Genomic DNA, 23,589 nt, shown 5'->3' with positions numbered 1-23,589 from the left:
ATGAGCTCGTAGACTTATAGAGATCTTCATAATGTCAATAAGTGCACGAGGAATCACTTTTTTTTTCCTACCTAAGCTGCGGGTCTAAAGAGACCATATCCGCGTCACCGGGCTAGTAGGTGAGCTCACGGGGCTTGCTAACACGAACCCTAGTAAGAGCTGTGCTTCGCAGAATCTACCACCGGATCGGAAACGCGACCCACTGAGAAAATGCGGCGAGAAACTCAGTGGGCTGGGAATCACTGGTTCGCCGTGTAACGTGTGCCGAAAGAATTGAAGACATGCGTTTTATCTTAAAGAATTGACTATGCGTCTGATATACACTTAGTCCTGTTGCTCCCCAAATGTGGCAACTTGAGTTTACTTGGACAAATTTGGATAACAGAATTCCCTGATGACTTCATAGCAATTATAATACTCTGACTTATCAATACGAGACACATGACAGTGTGAAAACAACTAAACTAAAAGAATGATAAGGAAAATTGTCAGCTATGACCGCCGATAGACAACAGCGCGCTTCGAAGCGGCAAGATTTTGAGACGAACGGGTTTCTCGAATATTTAGTTCTTTAAATATAAAATTTGAAAATAATTTTAGAGATTTATTTTGTTGTGATCATTACCTCGATCTTTCGAAAAACTTATGATTGGGAGATCTTGTTTTATTTATTATAGTCCAGACAAGCGCATGGTCCACTTGATAGTGAGTCGTTATCGTCACTCATTGATGTTGCAGAGCCAAGCCGTTGCCACTGAGTCACTGAAGTAAGCCATGTCATAGCACGAGCACCTCCTACGAGGTCCCCCCGCCAAGGGGGCGCGCGGGGTATGTGGGACTTGACGATCTGCAAGATGTTGGGAGCAGACCGCGGGCCCATGGAATTTTAGGGCCCACCCACTAAACGACTCCCCTGCACTCTTACACCCGATCTCCATCCGGGGTCAAAACCCGGTCAGAGTAGGGGGGGTTCCCGCGGTCAACACTGCAACCAGACACGCGGCGCCACCCCGAGGACGCCCGACCGACGGGTCGTCGAGGTGATAGTCGACGACCAACGACGTCGGTTTCCGCGGTACGGCGGCCCTACCAGGCCGCCCGGGCGATGCCACTGGTGTTCCGGGATACCCCGCTGGGCCAGAACCAGCCTGCCGGGTCGGAATACGATACACCGCCGACCGGGATGACATTCGGACCCTGCATTAAGTCAGTACGCGACAGAGCCGCGACCCTACTCGCTGGACTCTACCCCATTATCTGCAAGCGAAGTAAAATGTCCCTTCATAACAAGGTGACAATCTACAAAACTTGCGCATACGTTCCGTCATGACTTATGCAAACGTAATGCTCGCTCACGCGGTCCGTACACACATTAAATCTCTCCAGGTCATCCAATCCGTTTCTGCAGGATAGCCGTTGGAGCACCGTGGTATGTGTAGAATGTAAATCTTCACGACGACCTAAATCTAGATCCGATACGTAAGTATCTAAAGAAGCGTCAGAACGCTACTTTGAAAAAGCAGCGCAGAACGATAACCCTCTTATCCTGGCCACCGCTAACTACTTAACATGTCTTGTCGGATCCCCCGGATGCACTCTCGGTGGTTTTAGGCTCTTCAAGCACCGCTCACCGTCCTCGTCGAACTCGTCGACTCCGACGAAGAGCTAGGATTAGGATTCCTCGTGTTATGGGTACCGGAGACTGACATACATACTTATATACGTTTAAATATACATAAACATATATAGATTATAAACACCCAGACAAAGAGCAAACAAACCTTCTTCATCACACGAATGTTTTCCCGATGTGGGAATCGAACCCGCAACCCTCAGCGCAACAATCAAGGCCACTAATTACTGCACCACCGAGTCAGCAAAAAAATAAAGACTTCACGTTTTAATCTTCAGTCGTTTAAGATTATTCAAATTGTTTACTATCGATTGTAACTAGTTACGATTGCAGGAATGTAGCTTGTGAGACACTAAAAAAATATACGAGTAATACCGTAAATTTGCACCACAGCTCCCGCGAAATTGCTCAATGCATTTACTAACTGTGCACTGTGCAATCTCAATGCCTTTCAATTGCCATAATATACCGAATTATGCCGACAAGGCTGTTCGGTTTGTTATGTAAGCGATACGTTTTTTTTATAACCACGTTACTCTTTTATAAAGATCGTATTTGAATTAGTCCCGGAATCGTGGAGGCGTCCGTGTTGTTTTCTATTTTTTTTTATTGCTTAGATGGGTGGACAAGCTCACAGCCCACTTGGTGTTAAGTGGTTACTGGAGCCCATAGACATCTACAACGTAAATGCGCTACCCATCTTGAGATATAAGTTCTAAGGTCTCAAGTATAGTTACAACGGCTGCCCTGCCCTTCAAACCGAAACGCATTACTGTTTCACGGCAGAAATAGGCAGGGCGGTGGTACCTACCCGCGCGGACTCACAAGAGGTCCTACCACCAATAAAACTCCTAACGCAATAACACTCAAAATAACATTCGATAGTCTAGAAAAGGACAAATTACTGTTTTCGTGTCACTCTTAAATCAAGCGAGCATACCTTAAACTATTAAAATCGAAAAACTAAAAAATCCTCAATTACATACATTTTTGAAGAATACCAAAAAACAAAAAAAAACGAGCCACTTCAATTCTAAAACTGCCTTAAGTAACATAGACCTTATCAATAATACAAAAGTGTTCTATAGACATGTACGTATGTAGGATTGGTAAGAACGAAAGCCCACTGAGTTTCACGCCGGATCTTCTCAGTGGGTCGCGTTTCCGAACCGGTGGTAGATTCCGTGAAGCACTGCTCTTGCTAGGGCCATTGTTAGCAACACACCTGGTTTGAGCCCCGTGAGCTCACCTACACGTCAAGGAGAAGCTGATATAGTCTCTCAAGGCTATCAGCATAGGTAGGAAAAAAATATGAACGGAATGTTTGAAGAGTGTGGAACAGAGCGTTAAGATGTGAGTGAGAGAAAACGGTAAGAAAGGGAAAAGAGAATGACAGAGAAAAGAAAGATGGCGAAGACGGTTAAATGGGCAAGGCGTAAAAAAGTGTCGGATAATTTTTAATTATAATAACGAAAGATTTTGGAACACTGGAATAATTTATTTTATGCGCTGCGATCCCAATACGACATGTATGCAAATGATTTTATGTTATTAGTATTTCCAAAGACTAGCCCGTTGAGTTTATTTCGACGATTCTTCTAGTCGTTGTTTCGGCTTCTTAGGAACCGGTTCTAGAAGTAACAAGCTTTGAATCTCACCAGGTATGTTTCGATGATATCTATATATTAATAGGTACGTGAAGCAAAAACTTTGTATCCCTTTTTACGAAAATTGCGCGGACGGAGGAGTATGAAATTTTCCACACTTATAGAAAATATAGAGAAGAAGTGCACAATGCTAATATTTTTTTTAAATAATGCATAAAAGATACATTAAATCAATAAAGAAAACATTGCACACACTACATACCATGTATTTGCCGCACACACACATGCATACTATTTATTGTCAAACTTTTGTTCTTGACGTCTGTTGTCAAATCGAGATTAAATATTGTTTGTCTTCGTTAATATTTTTTATAGTGTAGTCTTGGCGAAATTTGTGATTATAGAAGTATAAAATACAATGATAATAGTGTACAAACTTATAATTCCAATTAATTATAGTCGAATTTCGACTACTGCGGGATCTCTAGTTTAAGTTAAAGTCTGTTATTTGAATTTGAAAACCTGGCATTAAGACGGCGTAGTCTGAACGCCTTCACAGGTCTACAAACAAGAGGTCGATTCGAATTTGTTTACTTCGGGTTAAGAGAGAGAGGAAGATTGGACAGTGGTTAGTGAGATCGGGAGTCTTAACATCTGGGAACGGATTACTGATTTACGCAAAGAAAAATAGGAAGCTCGTTTTTTAAAACAAATTTTACGATTTAAAGCCGCGTTTAAAATTGACATTTTATTATTTCCGACACTTCGAATACATTTTCATAGTCACGGATGACATTCAGTTCGTATTGTATAGTATTTCCAGTTATATCTACGACTCACAAAACCCAAAGAAGAATCTTGTAAAATTATACCAGCCGTGGGCTTCGTTACTTCGTAAATAAATATAATTTTGGCTATGTTTGGACTAATGAACTCTAAATGCCAACATTATTTGCTGTACAATTCACGTGGTGCAATTCTATGTCAGTCTAAACATGATTCGTTAATTTTAGGGGTGATGTCACAATTGTAGCAACCTTATGATGACGACTTGGAAGCGGAATACTATATTATCCATATTGAAACATAAAATTCTAGTTGATCTAAATTAGGTTCACTGCTGATACTTTCATTCTGACTAAGAGCGCGCTTTAAACTAAAAATATACGCGTGGACATAAAAAAAGATTGTCTTTTAGCCAGACCAGCAGCCCACCTGATGGTGAATGGTTACTGTCGCTCACGGACCACAGCTATTCCAGCGAAACAACTAAACCTCTCTACTACTACTACTACTGCTCAAGACTCTCCATAAAACTCATTTAGAGAAGGATATGTCATGCGCTCGGGAAATACCATAGACAGAAGTTCATTCCATAGCCGAATGGTACATGGCAGAGAAGATATCTCTGGAAACACTCTGATGATAAACGCGGCGGTTCCGGATAGTTTGGATGAACTCTGTTAAGATGGCAAACGGTGCGATCACTTTTAAAGATTCCTAAGAGCTCGTGGAAGGTTGCCCATGCGATGGACCGACCAGATCAAGTCGGCAGTTGGCGGCTGTTTGCATGAGTGTACCAGGCTCACCACAAACCGGGAGGAGTGGCGATTGCTCGTGAGGCGCATAACATCTGCCCACAGCAATGATACTGGATGACGACAAAGGAAAGAGCTCTTCCCATGGAACATACCTTAAAAACACAAAGAGACCGTAGACCTAGGGAGATTCCAAACCATTAAGCAAAATAATTTATTAATACGGGAAGCAAAAACTTTGTATCCCTTTTTACGAAAACTGCGCGGACGGAGGAGTATGAAATTTTCCACACTTATAGAGAATATAGAGAAGTGCACAATGCTAATATTGGATATATAATAAAGAAAACATTACACACACTACATACCATGTATTTGACGTACACACGCATGCATACTATTTATTGTCAAACTTTTGTTCTTGACGTCTATTGTCAAATTGAGAATAGAATATGGTTCGCCTTTGTTAATATTTAATATAGTGTAGTCTTGGCGAAATGTGTGATTATAGAAGTATAAAATACAATCATAATAGTGTACAAACTTACAATTCCAATTAATTATAGTCGAATTTCGACTACTGCGGGACCTCTAGTAAATATTAAATATATTATAATCAATATAAGTATGTAACTACTTTTTGTTTGCAGAGAGTGTGATCAGCGCAAGCGATGTTCGAAGCCTTCGAGAGAGTACATCTGTCGTAGATGTGGTGGCGACAAAACAGGAGGATTCGTGCCCTGCATTTGTAACTCACGGCCGCAGTAAGTGCTTCCCAATAGTAACGTTCTTCTTAATAACAACAAAGACGGGGACTCATAAAGCTTCTTAATACTCAAGATTGTTCAACTTGGCTGTGCCCCTGGTATTGCTAACGTCCTTGAACGACGCCAATTACTTATCATCAGGTGGTTGGTTGGCTTTTTTTTCGGGCAGGGGTATCTTGCTCTTGACAACCAGCAGATGTTGAGTGCAGACCGCGGCCCAAAGTTGTTTTAGGGCCCTACCCACCAAACGACTCCCTTTGCACTCTCTGACCCGACGTCCGATCTCCGCTCGGGATCAGAACCAGCCTCGTGGTTGGTTTTCCTAAAAGCACAATAAAAAGAGGAGATTAGCAGTAGATACCCTACCGCACCTCCCGCCATCGGAGCAGAGTTCATCCATATTATCTGGAACCGCCGCGTTCATCGACAGTGCGTTTCCAGAGGTCTTTTTTGCCACGTACCATCCGGCTATGGAATGAGCTCCCCTCCACGGTGTTTCCCGAGCGCTATGACATGTCCTTCTTCAAAAGAGGCTTGTGGAGAGCATTAAGCGGTGGGCAGCGGCTTGGCTCTGCCCCTGGCATTGCTGAAGTCCATGGGCGACGGTAACCACTAACCATCAGGTGGGCCGTATGCTCGTCTGCCTACAAGAGCAATAAAAAAGTCATTAAACTTTAATGATTAACTTTAATGATTAAAGAATCATACACGAATGTCGTGTCATTCGTTTCGCCTACGGTCTGTAACCCAGTCGAGGTACTAAATATTATAATTTACGTTAGTGTGTTGATTTGTTTGTCCTTGGTATCGTGTGTGTCTATCCGATTATGTAGAAACAATAGGTTATTGGTATGAAGTGCTAACACTACAAGGAAAATTTTGATTAAGTACCTTCAACGTACGACAGGTGGCGCCCAAGTAGTGTTTTTCGTACATACTTTTTTGCAAGCAATAACAAATTATTGATTAAAATAATCTAAGCCAAGGTGGCACGGATCGTAGTGTTGACCGCGGTAACCCCCTTGCCTCATCCGCGTTCTGACCTCGGAGGGGATCGGATGCTTGGGCGAAGAGTGCAGGGAAGTCGTTTAGTGGGTAGTACCCTGAAAACATCCTTGGGCCCGCGGTCTCGCAGTCGCGGACCAGTCCCATCTATCACGCGCGCCCCCTAGGCGCGGGGACGTCGTAGCAGGTTTCACCCCCGGCCCGAAAAAAGAAAGAAAACGTGGCACGGATCATGAGGGCCCAGGGCTACCAAGTTTCCCGTGTTTCGAAACTTCATGTCGAATACTTAAATTATTCTTCGCAGTCATTTATTTTTATTGAACAAGTCGGAAAAATCGTGAGATTATAATCCGCGTATTTCAATATTTAGAGAGGTGAAATTTGAATCCGGCGCATGGTTCCTGAGACAAGTGCAACAAGCGCTCAGCCTCATGCCGTGGTCTATATCGACAGAGAAACTTGAGCAGATTGGTGAGTGACTTTTTGTTCTCTTCACCATTACATAAAAGGCATTGTTAAGAGATGGACAACACCATGTAGAATCTCTTGAAATTACTATCTCAATGCGTAAATTTTATTAAAAATAATATTCGTAATAGAAAAAGAAACCGAAAAATATTTAAAAGACAAAAAATTATATGATTTTCTAAAGAACATCTATATAATTATTGCATTGTTCTGCCATCTATACGCAACTATAGCACTAAAAATAATTCTAATGACACTGCTATCTCTGAGTTACTATTTAAAGCATTTAGTTTGTACAATCATCAACAGATGGCAGGTGTATTGTATAAAAAAATTAAGACGTGCAATCTTCGATCAATAATACTTGATCGAAGCATGCAATCTCTGATTCTGTGTGTGCTTAGTACGAGTTTTTAAACGTTCTCGATAGCGTAAAAGTTAACTAAAATTTGTATGGTTTTGGAACGTTTATTTTCGTTTGCCGCTAGGGGCGCTGTTTCAACTGCATACAAATTTCAGTTAACTTTTACGCTATCGAGAACGTTAAAAAAAACTCTCACTAAGCTCACTGACTTCTGATTCTAACAGACGAAGAAAATGATGACCGAGATGGTCCAGGGCCAAGCGAATTGGCTCACAAAGAACTTCGGACTATACGAGAATTCTTAGAGACGCTGTCAGGAAAGTTAGCCGGTGGACACCTTGAGAGAACTAGGATCGGTCCATTGTACGACCACCCTGCCTGTGAGTATTGTTATATTGAATTATATTAATTGCTGTTAAGATAGTAATCCTAGTTGAAATTGAATAACTGCTTTAAGAATGTGATTTCGATAAATTATGCACGGTAGTTTTCATTTAGTATTTAATTTTTATTTTTACGAAGAAACTTTTTCTCGAAGGAATTGCAATTCAGAGATAGTAAACTTTTACCTCATTTCATTAACCTTGTGCACACAAATAAATCATACTAATTGACTTTACCATTCAAGTACCTGATTGTAAACATTTACTAAAATTTTTGACCCTTACAACTAAAATTAAATCATTTAAATATAGTTTACATTGAATAATTAGAATTTTTTAAACATCAAATTTTAAGATTGCACAAAGTGCGAATGAGTTGCTCGCTCTGGGCATTTCAATATTGCAATAATTGTTACGTTATAATACATCTTGTAAAAATGAATATTTAAAAAAATCTAATATTTAAAAAAAGACATGCCAGTTCATCTCAGGACGGAGGCTAGTTTTTGTGAATTAGCGGTAGTTCTTTTTGACGTTCAACAAGTGTGTACTTTCATTTATGTTGAATATATTTTTTTTATTTGATTAGATTTGATAAGCACGAGGCTATACCGTAAAATTGTTTTAATTAATGTGAGTTACTGAGATGAGTTTGTGATAAAATTGCTTAGATGTACTTATGTTCGAGAGACACCACTCGGCGCTGCGCATCACGCTAACGCAGCTCGCCATCGCGCTGAGAGACGCGCTAACACGTAAGATAGCGTAGCGCATGCAGAGCTCATATCCTAACACCCCTTGCACATAAGGCTTATTGTTGCATGCACATTTTGCATGATTTGAATTGAATTTATTAAGAATGTTTCCTTGTTTGCGGATTGAGGTTGAAATAATTTCTTATTAAACAGTAAACTAAAAATGATACGCAGTGATAAAATTCAATAAAATTAAATGTCTATTTCATTCAATTGCAACAACTGTCGTGAGTTTGGAATATTTATGAAGAAGCTTTCAAGGAAATAGAAACAGTATCTATCGATATAGAAAAGAAGAAGATATAGAGAACAAAAGTCCATATAGAAAAAAAAAAAGTATACTCTTCATATTATAACAAAATTTAATAGTATATAATCACTTTAGAAACATTACAGCGTCAATGAATAACAAATGAATTTGATGATTCACGATTATAAAAATCAAGCTACAATACCTAATTCCTCTACAACAACAAAACAAAAAAGAAAAACATAATTTTTTACGAACAAAATTATGCGAACAAAAAACTCCAAAAAAAAATTATAATGTTTTCCACATAAAAACTTTCGGTATAAAGCAGTCTAACCATCGTACAAATAATAATTAGTTGAACTTTGGATCCTTAAATGGTATTGAGTAAACAAGTTCAACGACCTCTCAAAGAGTCAGTCAGGTAGGTACTCACGTGAAATGGTAATTCTTTTTGCTTCGATCCTCAAACTAAAAATACTTTAAGCGGTCCTCTGTTGTGGCAGTGCTGGTATGAAAGAAGGCACCCAATAATTTATCTACACATCCTTTAAATACACACTTTATTTGAATGTATAATCAAGGAATCGTATCCAATACAAACGATTTAAAGTGTATGTTTTTGTCGATTGATAAAATCGATTATATTTCGTTTTCGTTTATAATTGCTTTTTTTTCAGTTAATTATTATTAATTTAAACTTTTTTTATTTCAATGCTAGCTCGCGGTTTATCTCGTGTAAAGTCGTTACCTGAGCCCATGGACAAAACAACATTAACATATCCACTTGCCTTGAGACATTAAGTTTCAATTATGTAACGATTGTCGCATGTTGATTCAAAACGAAACCCCACAACGAAATAAACCGCAACCTGCTTTCCCTAGAAGTCGTCGTGGCCTAAAGGATAAGACGTCCGGTGCATTCGTGTTGAGCGATGCACCGATGTTCGAATCCCAGGCAGGTACCAATTTTTCTAACGAAATACTTACTTAACAAATGTTCACGATTGACTTCCACGGTGAAGGAATAACATCGTGTAATAAAAATCAAACCCGCAAAATTATAATTTGCGTAATTACTGGTGGTAGGACCTCTTGTGAGTCCGCGCGGGTAGGTACCACCGCTATGCCTATTTCTGACGTGAAGCAGTAATGCTTTTCGGTTTGAAGGGTAGGGCAGCCGTTGTAACTATACTGAGATCTTAGAACTTATATCTTAAGGTGGGTGGCGCATTTACGTTGTAGATGTCTATGGGCTGCAGTAACCACTTGACACCAGGTGGGCTGTGGACTCGTCCACCCATCTAAGCAATAAATAAAAAACAAAAATACAAAAAAAACTCGGCAGTGAAACGGATCCAAGGTCTGTCCACTGGCAGCTAATATCATAATCACATGACACCGTCGTTAAGTTTGAAAACAGATTATTCGTGACTCTGAACAATACATTGTCGTATTTAGTTCCACATATTGTAGTTTTATTTGCGAGTTACGCGGCTCTCACGCTGAATGGACTGTGTCTGTGCAACTATACATTTTTAACTTACCTTTAATGTTATGTAAAGGAGAATATAATATAGTATGTAATAAAACATACTAGCGGCCCGCTCCGGCTCCGCTCGGGTCTTTAACAAAAATTTCAACGATATTTGACGTTGTTTTATTTTTTTAAATAAAATAATACTTATTGCGGCATAACTATAATAGTTAGACATGTGCTGTCGCGATACTTTTAAATAATAATATGTTCTACAAAGTCGTAGTACACTATTTTATTCTATCATCAATAGTTTTCGTAGGGCACGCGATGAAAAAAATATTTTAGGTATTTTTTTACACCTTGGGTTAACATTATTGGAGTTTTAGTAAGGATCCCTAATTTTTTTTTCAAAAAATATTATAACCTGGCTCTCGGGAATAGTGTAGCTTCCAAACAGTGAAAGAATTTTTCAAATCGGTTTAATAGTTTTGGAGCCTATTCAATACAGACAAACAGACAAATGTTTCCTCTTTATAATATGTGTGGCGGGTAGCCATCATACAACGCAAGATAATTGACAGATGCCTGAATCTCGCTTACGACATTTTCAAGATAAAGCGCATATATACAAGTTCCGAACAACAACATTCGGACCGTCGGTCTACCGAGCAAATAACATCCGCTCGGTGGAAGATCTTCCTTTCGTCGTAAACTCCCCAAACTGGTGACCTGCGACGAGATATGAACACGCAACCTGATGAATCAGAATTCATCTTCAGCGCATCAAGAACGTCGGCTACCACAATCCCCGCATTCTCGCAGATAAAAGCACGTCATTGACAGTCGTCCCACAGCAAGCCAGCATCGCAGCCTCAACAGGACCATCGCAGCCGACTCACCGCGCTTCCTGGTCCTACGGCACGCAACTTCACTGCCTCATCACGCCGCTACAGTTCATCGCAGCCCACGACCGGATCATCAACGCTTGGGGTCACACATCTCCGGCGTGGCAGCTCTGCATCACATGGACTACGCACGACACGCACGCAACATTCAAGCTCAGTCTCGACTCACCGCAGACTTCGAGCAGCACTGGCGACAATCACGCAGCATTCAGCTCAGTTTCGACTCACTGCAAACTTCGAGCAGCACTGGTGACACGCACGCAGCATTCAAGCTCAGCCTCGACTCACCGCAGGCTTCGAGCAGCACTGGCCCTTGCAAGCTAATCTCAGCACGGACAACGCTAACTAAAAAAATGACACGACCTCCAGTCTCGGAGGGGAGTGGTGTGGCGGGTAGCCATCATACAACGCAAGATAATTGACAGATGCCTGAATCTCGCTTACGACATTTTCAAGATAAAGCGCATATATACAAGTTCCGAACAACAACATTCGGACCGTCGGTCTACCGAGCAATATCACCGGCTCGGTGGAAGATCTTCCCTTCGTCGTTAAGTATTTCCAAAATATGCATCGTTATTACGTCGAGTCCGTGACAGTGGCAACAGTCTTTTGAAAATCATATCGAGCAAGATCGAGGGACTGCTGATCAATAAATAGCCTTTGCAGTAGGCACTTGGAAGGAGAAAAAAAAAATGTAATGGTATAAAATGTATATAATGATAGTTATATGTTAGATTTTTTTTAATTTTTTAAGTTACTAATATAGATTATAAGTAATTATTACTAAGAAAATGTTATGGTTTAAAAAAAAAAACTGAAATATAGTATTAATAATAATAATAATGCTCGACAATGCCCGTATAGTTCACCGGTTTCTCTCCCAATAGTCCCTAACGCTCCGGCCGATTGTTGCCCACCTCGCCGGAGTGTGTCCTGCCGTCTTCCCAGGCGTGGCAGTGTTTAATACAGGATAATAATAATATTAGTATAGATAGAAGAATAAGTGACGTCTTCAAAACATTGGAACGGGGAGGGCTATTATAGATTATGGACAACTGCTTGCTCTCGACCGAAGATTGAGGGAGTGACTTGTAAATGGTAATCTATTTTAATTGTCGAGTTTTGGTATTGATGTTGCTTTGTGACATGAACCCACCTTGAGGTCTGAGGTTCAAGTCAAAATTATATTGTTTTAGTCGCTCTCTCGCCCTTCAAAATGGAACGCATTTAATTGCTTTCCAGCCAAAAAAGGGGGAGAGTAACAAGGCGCCATTTTCGTAAGATTTCAATTACTTGAATCAAATTGAACGAAAATACGATTTTTTTCATTGGCATTGCAAAACAACAGGCACTCAGATTTGCAATTCTACTACGACTTGAAAGCGTCGTAAATCTTATTGCAGGCTTTTAAAGCTCAAAGCTAACTCCAGGTTATTATGCTTTTTTATTGCGACCAGTCGACCGTGGGACCGCTACGCCAGACAAAAAGTAAATCTAGAAATATTTTTGCTAAGGTACAAGAGCTTAGCCGTTGTACTGTTTAAAGTGAGACCTTATAACTCATGTCGCAAGGTGGGTGGCGGCATTTACGTTGTAGATGCCTATGGGCTCCGGTAACCACTTAGCACTAGGTGGGTCGTGAGATCGTCCAACCATATATGCAATAAAAATAAAACAACACTACGAACCTGAACTGGTCAATAGTATAGATGTAGGGTAGTCTATATATCACTTCTTTTGCGATCTGAAGATCTACCTAAGCTGATGGTCTTGAGAGACCATACCAACGTAAACGGGCGAGTAGGTGAGCACGGGGTACAAACCTGACGTTGTTGCTAATATGAACCCTAGCAAGAGCCGTGCATCGCAGAATCTACCACCGGATCGGAAACGCAACTCACTGAAAAGATCCGGCGAGAAACTCAGTGTGCTGTGTCTGTGGGTTAATTTACTCGCCGAGCCCTTCTTCGCAACTAAGTCTTAACAATAAAAGAAAAACAAACCAAGACATATTAACCTAGGCTGTAATATTGTCATGCGATAATCCCACAAGTACTCCAATCTTGAACTTCTCCAGCAAAGGGACTTGTAACCAAACTATAAATCATATTATATTGGTACGTATTAATAAAAAATAAATTTGTTTATTTCAGGCAACTTAGCCCAAATTACATAATATTTAAATCAAAATAAATTTTTTTTTATCAGTATTATTAAAATGTTACTCAATATAAGTTTACTTAGCTTTTTCACTGGTGGTAGGACCTATTGGGAGTCTGCACGGGTAGGTACCACCACCCCGCCTATTTCCGCCCTGAAGCAGTAATGCGTTTCGGTTCGAAGGGTGGGGTAGCCGTTGTAACTATACTGAGACCTTAGAACTTATATCTCAAGATGGGTGGCACATTTACGTTTTAGATGTCTATGGGCTCCAGTAACCACTTAACATCAAGTGGGCTGTGAGCTCGTCCATCCATCTAAGCAATAAAAATATATATATATATATATTATGTCTTACCAAATATTATTTAGCACGACGGACTAGGTACATGATCTTTTCGTTCGGTTGCTGTAATCATAACAGGTGTCCGTTCTCTTCGTGCGTATTACTTATACTAGCGGCGTAAAGCTTAAGACGTAAGCGATTTTGTCAATTTATCAATAATTTTACTGCTGAAAGGACGTCTTATGAGTCCGCACGTAGGTACCACTGCTCTGCCTATTTCTGCCGTGAAGCAGTAGTGCGCTTTGGTTAGAAGGGTTGGGCAGCCATTGTACTGTTAAAACGGAGACTGGAATTCTAGTTTCACAACGTGTTTTCAGTAGTTTTTATTCTGTTGAAAATTTAATAAAACTTTAAATGAAGCATCACTACTTAACTATTTATTTCTCTCGAACGCTCGACGTTGGTCAGTTAACCGGTTGCTCTATCGTCATCCAACAACTAATTCTGCAAACCGCTGGCGCTCTTAACTTACGGATCTCGTCTTATTGCCGATAACATCAATGTGCGTTTAGGCGCAGAACGATCACCAAGGGACCACGTGTACGTGCCTCGATTATTACATAATTTACTATAATTATATAATATGTACGAATCACTCAAGTAGCCCTTCTCTTGTTGCGAAAACTATAATTTTTATTTTAGACAAGCTCCAAAATACACCGGCCGTTACCTTGTTACTGGAGTTTATAGTAAACAAAAACAAATATTGTGTAATCTTGAGATAATGCAAGTTGCACCCTTAAAACCGGCACGCTTCGCGGTAGATGTGAAGAAGAAGGTACAAGAGATATCAGGATGTTGCGTGCTTATATCGCAAAGGTGTCACCGATTTCAAGGTATCGACACAGGGAAGAATTTCCGCCGAGCCTGTGCAAGAGCTTGCGAACCAGCCGGTTAAATGGTCAGGAAGCCCATAGACATGATCAGTCATCACTAAAGTGTTGCCACACACCTTGAGATATATGACCGATGTCTATTGTATTGTGAACTGGCTGTCCCAGTCTCCAAGCCGGAACGTAGAACTGCTTCGCGATAGATAAGAGCAGGATGGTGGCACCTGCCCATACGGGCTTAAAATCACTAGCTTTATAAAAGTAGAAGATAGGTAACAGTAGCACTTGGCAGCAACGTCTCTCTATTTTCTAAGGCAATTGGCGGTTTACTTATAGAGAACTGGCAGGACTGTGCCAGAATGATGATGTCCATGAACTACAGCAACCACTAACTATTGTGTGAGACGTATGATCGTCTGTCTTCTAAGACAATAGCAAATACTAAAAGGAGGATATGGGAAAGATAGGGGGATGATTGTATTAATTAATTCATGCGGATTTACAACACTATATAATAATGGTATATTTGTTGATGACTATAGGCTCTGGTAAGCCCTGGAAACCTTGACTATATCAATTAATTTAGGCTCGTAAAAGAGTATAATAAAAATATTGTTAAGTAATTCTGTATACTTGACATTATTGTTCAATTTCCGAACCGCGAAGTCATATGTTATTTTCACTGGTTTTTTAATTAAAACGCGGCAGTGTGTGACATATGAAACCGGACACCGGCCTCGCCCTGCGTATGTAAGGTTGCCAGAAAATCAATTTCGTATTGGATAATTTCTATAGGCTTTATTTAACACCGTTGCTTTCTGATATTTATTATTTTCATCACAAAAAGGAACAACTACCCTTTTTTTTCACCTCACTGACCTTCACTACTGGACATAGCCTCCCCCAAGCTTTGCCACCATAACTGGAATCATTATCAGTGTGCTCACAATGCGAGCTTTTTAACGTTCTCGATAGTGTGAAAGTAAACTCAAATTTGTATGGAGTTGGAACGTTTGCCTTTTTTTTAAAATACTATTACAATTTGATCCCTTTGATCCGCCGCTTGATTACACTTAAAGTTGGAAGCGACATATCGCAACAAAACGCGTATCTTCCAACTGTTTATTTCACATGAAACATATACAACAAATACAAATTGTTATTACAAATTACCTTCAAATGCCTGGAAAAAAAAAACAAATGCTCGGACTTTTAGCGGTAGGCAGCGGCTTGGCTCTGCCCCTGGCATTGCTGAAGTCCATGGGCGACGGTAACCACTCACCATCAGGTGGGCCGTATGCTCGTCTGCCTACAAGGGCAATAAAAAAAAATAAAAAAACTTGATGACCTTTTTATAGGCGTCAGGATTGCCAATCCCACTGATCGAAGTAGTCTTTTATCCATCAGACCGCATACACATTTCGAAGGTATGCAAATCGAAGAGAAATAATATGTATTGTTATAGTATATTGTAAATGCTAACCAAAAAAAAAAAACCAAAAAAAAACAGGGATAAAATGAAAAGTATTTCAGACGAAGACAAATTAATTATTCAAATAATTGTTTAAATAAAACATAGCAATGTTTCACTATTCTCTGCTTCTTCTGCAAACGAGTAGAAAAATAATATACCTAAAAGCTAAATGAAATAAGATTACACTACGGTGTAACAAAATGTATGACATTGTCAGATTATGTGGCTTTTGAGGTTGCCCGGCGATACGAGCCATAAAATTAAAAACATGTAACAAGAAAATTCAAGTGTTAATCAAACTATAGTAGTTATTGCTTACTACCAAATTCATGTGTCTTATGTTGGGAGATGATCAAGTCATCTAAGTGCAACCGTTATAGATTTTTTTTTTTTTTTCGGGCCGGGTGCCGAACCTCCTACGAGGTCCCCGCGCCTAGGGGGCGCGCGGGGTATGTGAGACTCAACGATCTGCAGGTGTTGAGAGCAGATCGCGGGCCCAAGGATTTTAGGGCCCACCCACTAAACGACTCCCCTGCACTCTTACACCCGACGTCCGATCTCCGTCCGGGGTCAGAACCCGTTCAGAGTTCCCGCGAGAGAGGGTTCCCGCGGTCAACACCACAACCAGACACGCGGCGCCGCCACCCCGAGGACGCCCGACCAACGGGTCATCGAGGCGATAGTCGACGACCAACGACGTCAGTCTCCGCGGTACGGCGGCCCTACCAGGCCCGGGCGGTGCCGCTGGTGTTCCGGGATACCCCGCTGGGCCAGAACCAGCCTGCCGGGTAACCGTTGTAGATGTATCAATACACTTTACATACAATTTAAGATAGGCTTGAAAACTGTATTTGAAAACGTCTTAAACTCGTTTTAATTTACCTTAGAACAGAAATAAATTTATCAATGAATTTTTTTTTTTTATTGCTTAAAAAAAAAATCTTCTTATACCTTTAAACGAGCAATACTTGTTTATTAATTTGTAATATGTATATAATCTGAATCTCGGAAACGGCTCCAACGATTTTCATAAAATTTAGTATACAGGGGATTTCGGGGGCGATAAATCGATCTAGCTACGATTTATTTTCAGAAAATGTAGTTTTATTCGTGTTTTCAATAATCAACTCTTCCCGACATCTATTGGCGAATAATAATACTATTTTTCTTAATTGAGGGCAACTAACCGCTTTAAAGACACAACAAGATGGCGTTATCAAAAAAAAATCATCATCTACTTTGGTTTAAAATGTCAAAAAAAAAACAGCAAACCTTTTTAACAATAATTACGAATATTCAAAATGTTCCTAAATATAATTTTGTTACACCACTATTTCTTCGTCGTGAAAGTGAGTAGTGAAAATCTTAAACTGAAAAGAAACGAGCAATTTATCAACCGTGTAGGCCCGCGTCAGGTCTGAAGGTGGCCTGAAAAAAAAAACTGACCGTCAAGCTTCCATCTTCATCCCGATAGCGAATTGTAATCGATTCGTCTCGTTTCGTGCACGTGGCCGATAACGATTCAACATTCGCTTTCCAATGTCAATCGATTATATATATTATTCGATAAACAAATCGTATTCATACTCGACACTAATGTCTTCTGCGCATGCATTTTTGTGTATTAAGGGCATTTCTGTTATTTCATAATTTATCATTGAATCGATTTTGCAATGTAATGATTTAATCGATTTTAATAAAACGACAGTCAATAAACAACATTTTAACGTAGATACGGTTACATAATCAGGTCTTGTTAAATGTTAATAGTAAAAAACAAACATGTACCTACATTCCAAGATGACAAGTGTATTTATTTTCTACAGAAGCTTATCTACATGTCTTACCAATTTTATAATGAAATAAGCACTTAACACATGTTCACGAATGACATCCACGGTGATAGAATAACATCGTGAAAACAGTTACAGAGACAGTTGGGTAGGAAAATAAGGTTAGAGTCTTAATTAATCTGACAAAGAAGAGTTACTAGTTGCTCGAATTTTCTGGTCCATATCCGCACAGACTACTGTTGTATAATTTTCTTTAAAGGTCGTGTGGCTGTTTGTAAACTAGCTTTTACTTAATTTTTCTCAATGACTCACGAATATATTAAGAAGCCCCGCAACCTCTAACACGTGTATTGTCAACCTGCCGATATAACCTTCTCCGCTCTCACATTTACAGCCGTCAAAAGTGATGTCCTCGGATATGTCCTATGTCTCTCCTGATAGAGATATATTATGGTCATTGTACACGTGATGTTGATCCATAAGGAGACCACTCGAACGCTAATAACACACAGTTTTACCAAACAGGGTGTTTAAACGCTTTTGACTAAGTTCATATTTCCTATTTCAATTAATAACGGTTTGCGTTCGCCCTCCTTCAGATAGTAGATGCCTTACTGTCGACAATCTTCATTATCGTTCCTTTGCGTGCAGTACAAACACTGCAAAGCAACGCAATATCGGCATAATAAATTATTACTTTTCGTTTTTTTTTTGTGTTATTTTGATCGGAAACAGCAGAATTCTCATCAAATCTTTGTTTTCAGGAACGCCATTGACTGTAGAAAAAGGCGTGTTGAAATAAATTTTAATTCCTTATATCTGGGCTCTACAATAATTATATTTTTCAAAATATCATTTACTTTTATGACTTTTCAATGCGTAACACGTGCGGTTAGTTCTACCACGTGTTTGAAATTTCTAGCAAACAACCAAGGTCGCGTGTGCTCAATTTGATCTTTACAATAACATTGCATCGGATTGCATACTTCAGTTTCGATCTCATGTTTTGATACAACGTGACTTTCTGTGAGTCTGTTAATTTGTGAACATTAAAATGTAAAGTGTTTTTTCTCGTTTATCGTCCTTTACTGCATTCAGGTGTTAATAAGTGATTAAGTTATTTTTTATATTCGATTTTGGAATTCCAGAAAATGTTTTTAATGCAACAACACCATTTACTTCGGAATACTTCGGATACGGTGCGCAAATAATTTGAGGAAATCAAATGTCACGGCAAATCATAGCCAGAATTAGAAAACCTAAAAATGTGTTTTTGATTTCTAACTTATTGTATCTTATGATCTATAATTAAGTATGTTTTCGAATTTCCATGACTAATTATATTTCTAATAGCCTGGTTTTATTTAAAACACTATAACATCTATTCATCTACTAACGTCAGCTAACTTGACTTTGGGGACTGTACTGTTGACAGTAGAATACTAACATGTCAGGGTCGATGGTCTAGGAAAAAATTACTCGAAGGAACTACATGTATTTTATTAATGAGCTTAAAGTTTTCTGACGCAAATAAGCAGCTGTCCACAGCTGACGACTTTTGTCATATCTCTATCGAATAATTTATATATTAATTAAATTTAACTAGTGGACCCGCAGTAGCCGAAATTCGACTATAATTGATTGAAATTATAAGTTTGAACATTATTATGGTTCTATTGTCAAAGACTATTATACTTCTATAATCACAGATTTCGCCAAGACTATACTATAGAAAAATATTAATAAAGACAAACAATATTTAATCGATTCTCAATTTGACAACAGACTTCAAGAACAAAAGTTTGACAATAAATAAATAGTATGAATGCGTGTGTGCGTCAAATAGATGGTAGTGTGTGTAATGTTTTCTTTATTAATCTAATGTATCTTTTATGCATTATCTTAAAAAAATATTAGCATTGTGCACTTCTTCTCTATATTCTCTCTATAAGTGTGGAAAATTTCATACTCCTTCCTCCGCCCGCGCAATTTTCGTAAAAAGGGATACAAAGTTTTTGCTTCACGTATTAATATATAGATACAGATAATAAATAACAGATTTTCTAGTTTCACTCAGTAACTAGAGTTCGATCACTGTTGTCTCTATGTACAATGGGCAATTTATTTTAAAACCAAAACTTTTATTTGTATCTACAGATTTTATTAAATACTAAATATATCTTTTTTTCTCCGCCTCCTTCATATAGTTTCGAAGTCATGCCAAATGATTACTTGCCCGTGTTATAATTTATTACGATCCGAACGGACTCTTAAGCCGAAACGTGAAAATGATTGAGGCGGGTTTAAGCGAACATTTTTAATTGTCGTTTATCGAGATTTTTAATTTGCGTTTCGCGTAAATAACATTTGAGAGGTGTTGTAAACTAAACATTCATTAGTGTGCATTGACCTGGCGTGATTTACAACATTGCGGCAATTAACTAGACAGATTATTTCATCGCTCAATCAATAAATCACCCCAATAACTTTGGCATTCTTAAACTATTCAATGAAAGGCGTTCATATCTTGAGTGACGTCTAAAACTCAGTTTTGAATAGAAACAAACTTCTATTGATAATAAAGTGTAACATTTATTATTTGGTTTCTAATAGCCTAATAATGGTAAATTATTTAACACAAGAAACAATTGCTTATCTAAAGAGAGATTTTCTAGTTTATTGTACTCTTAGATAATATTTGCGCTTTGCGATTGAAACAGTGATATCATTATGTGGCTAAGACTCCATAAATAAATTATAAAATTATATTTTATAAAAGAAAAACATTCATGATTAGTATCATGCTGACTTTTAATTACTTTAAAATAAATAAAATGGGTAAATAAATCGTTTCTGATAATAAAGACGGTTAAATAGAAGATATAGTTTGCTAAAATTATTTTTAGTATATTTTCATACCCCAATATCGTTGATGAATGAAACTAACATTGAAATCGAAAATACGTCATTGTTCTTTATACGACATTGCAGGTACCAGGTTCAGTGACTGAAGTTGTGAAATCTACAAAACTTTACACCTTACCTTACCATAGTGAAGAAATTTAAATTACATAAACAGTAGTTAGTTATATTGTTTCCCGTTTATATTAAAGTAACTACTACATTACTCCAGTTTTAGCTTCTGGTTCCCAGATATTTATTAATATCCTATTATGTATCAACTATTAAAATGACGAAGTATCGATCTGTGCCGTTACATAATGGGCCCTACGAATCATTTTTACGAAAACTTGACTTTACAGATTAACTGTTAATTAATAGCAGATTAGGTTAATAAATTAAATCCACTTGTTTACCAAACAGCAATACAGTGTCACCGGCTACGTTTCTAGTCGGTTAACTCGCATTAACTTGTCCGTCTCGGCACGCGACGCGCGCATCGGTCTGGCGCGCTCCGAATTTTTCGCGATAACAGACTTTTTTCCTAACCTCTTTTCCACCGGCCGCTTTTACAATAAAACGTATCTGTTAAGTGTCAAAATTTCGCGCGGGAAAGTGTGGTGAATTTATGTTCTGTGGTTCGTGATTTTTATTTTGTTTTTATTTTATTTTATTTCACACACGGTAACGGTTTGATATGAGTTTTTGTTGGTATTTATTTAGTGACACCTCTTTTATTAAATTTTATCAATTTGAACAGCTGAATTTTTCGTGACGTAGGAAAATATTCCTGTACAATAAAAGCTAAAGTGGCTTTTATAACGATTTCTGAACATAATTCACAATATGCTAAATTTGCAAATTAGACTTTTAAATGTTTTTATGAATTATAGTAAATTAATACCTATGTATAATATTCATTTCAGAGACATGTTTTTCTCTATTTTACTACCAATAAATGTCAACACTGAAAACCTTGAATAGTATATGTTTTTTATTGCACTAAGAGATGAATTTAATTTAATTAAATCAAAAGGTTAATATGCTTTTATTACAATTAGAAGCAATGGAACTGTATATAAATTCCGGAATATACCTAGTCAGGTCATAAATTCTGTCACATGTTTAATGTAAAATAATTGAAACAAGTTTATTCATTATGTAACCATTCATATACCGAAATTAACTTAACAAAACATAGATTCTTATGACACTAAAGTTTATTCAAAATGACCTCCGTGATTTTGAATACAGGCCTTCAATCTGCGCGGCCAGTCGTCTATCGCAGCACGAACGAGGTCCATGTCAATATCGGCGGCTGCCTTAATCAAGGATGTCTTGAGTGACTCCAAATTGGGATGAGGCTTTGAGCACGCCTTTTTCTCCAAGTGTTGCGATATCTTGTAATCTAACGGATTCAAATCTGGACTGGAGGAGGGCCAGTCTTCGTGCCGGATGAAGTCGATTTCACGCGCCGCCAGCCAGTCTTGTGTGCTCTTCGCTCTATGAGCTGGCGCCGAATCTTGTTGGAATACCCAGTGCCTGTTATTGAACATGGTATGAGAAGCAGATTCCACAAGGTTCATCAGGACTGTATTTTGATACACAACTGCATTGGTTTTTACACCTTTCTCACAAAAATGTACCTCTGTTAAGCCCCAATAAGAAACTCCCAACCATACCATGAGCGAGGATGGAAAATGACCTCGTTGGACACTCGGAATACGGTTGCTCGCTTCTTCACTACTGTGTGCGTACACCTTATCATTTTGTTTGTTGTAGCTCTCTTCTACGGTAAAAAATTTTTCATCCGAAAAAAGAATTTCCCGATTTTTTTTTTCCGCGTACCGCTTCAACAATGCGCGGCATCTCTTCAGTCTCAGGTCCATTAAACGAGCATTCAAACGATGTCCTGTTTTTCTTCGATATGCCCGAAGCCCTAAGTCTTCATTTAACACCCTTTTCACCGTGGTTCTGCTTTACCCCATCTGAAGGGCCAACAGTTTCTGCTTACGTTTGGGATTTCTTTGAATTCGCGCCTTCACAGCTTTTATCACTGCTGGAGTCCTAAAGGACCGAGGGCGACCACTTCTTGACCTGTCATCTACACTAGAGTCTTCATTGTATCGTTTGATGGTACGATAAGCGAATCTTTTGGTTATATTCAAATTTTTCAGTATGTTAAAATTTTGAATTGACGCGTAACCGCAACGATGCAACGCAATAACTGCAACACGGTCTTCTTTAAGCGTCCACTCCATATTTAAAAATGAGTAAAATTCTAAAAGAATACATTTTTATTTTCATGAACAATTCGAAATTCGAATTCAATAAACTTTTTTGTGGCCAGCATTCTAAAAGAAAAGTTTTTACTGTGTGACAATACTTATGACCTGACTAGTTATATTATGATTATCTGTTTTTTTTTTTATTTAAATCTTATTTACGTAATATAATTTATTAGTCGAATTATTAAATTGCCAAATAATTAGTCATTGTTTTCTATCATAAATTCGTACATTAAGCAGTACTTGACAACTTGACTTTAGCCCTAATTTCCTATAAGCAGCATCTCTGGAACATGCAAACATTAAGGCAAACGCAAGTACTGGAATTGATATGAAATATAGAATGCCAATCAAATGAAAGATTCTCCCCAAACTTTTATAGTAAATGAAATTGTCGCTTAGAAACTTATTACAGCACATAAATCACAATTGCCTTAACCGAGAGCGTTAGCGTTTAGTGTATTCTGAAGCCTGATACGTGAAAGGTATAAATAACTTTAGATGCAATTCTTCTTGGAATCATAATCCCAAATGTCGGATAGTGCAGTAATAAAAACTATCATCTTCAACATTTTGTCATACGAGTATTTTGAATCAAATATATATTTTAAAATTTCGAGGTCAGTCAGTTAATAA

The 23,589-nt window shown here is 38.5% G+C and overlaps 1 protein-coding gene across 9 annotated transcripts in view; it reads left to right on the top strand.

The window, feature by feature from the left end:
- Window positions 1–23,589, top strand: part of M7BP (Myosin-7a binding protein) — a 112,632-nt gene that overhangs the window by 37,163 nt on the left and 51,880 nt on the right. For 4 of the 9 annotated variants that reach the window (XR_016323073.1, XR_016323072.1, XM_089727307.1 and 1 more), the window contains exons 3-6: window positions 5,429–5,542; window positions 6,921–7,021; window positions 7,607–7,762; window positions 8,437–8,520. Coding sequence is in view for 4 of the 9 variants with exons in the window: in XM_089727307.1 (XP_089583433.1) it covers window positions 5,429–5,542; window positions 6,921–7,021; window positions 7,607–7,762; window positions 8,437–8,520 (455 nt within the window). In the remaining 5 variants the exon portion in view is untranslated. Of the gene's footprint in view, window positions 1–5,428; window positions 5,543–6,920; window positions 7,022–7,606; window positions 7,763–8,436; window positions 8,521–21,124; window positions 21,350–23,589 lie in introns of those variants that run through there. The other 5 variants (XM_028186325.2, XM_028186324.2, XM_089727306.1 and 2 more) reach the window with 4 other exon arrangements.

Source organism: Bombyx mandarina, chromosome 05, assembly GCF_030267445.1.
Source record: "Bombyx mandarina strain Sakado chromosome 05, ASM3026744v2".
Lineage (NCBI taxonomy): Eukaryota > Metazoa > Arthropoda > Insecta > Lepidoptera > Bombycidae > Bombyx > Bombyx mandarina.
The sequence above is the reverse complement of the archived record's forward strand: the minus strand, read 5'-3'. Positions and strand labels throughout refer to the sequence as shown.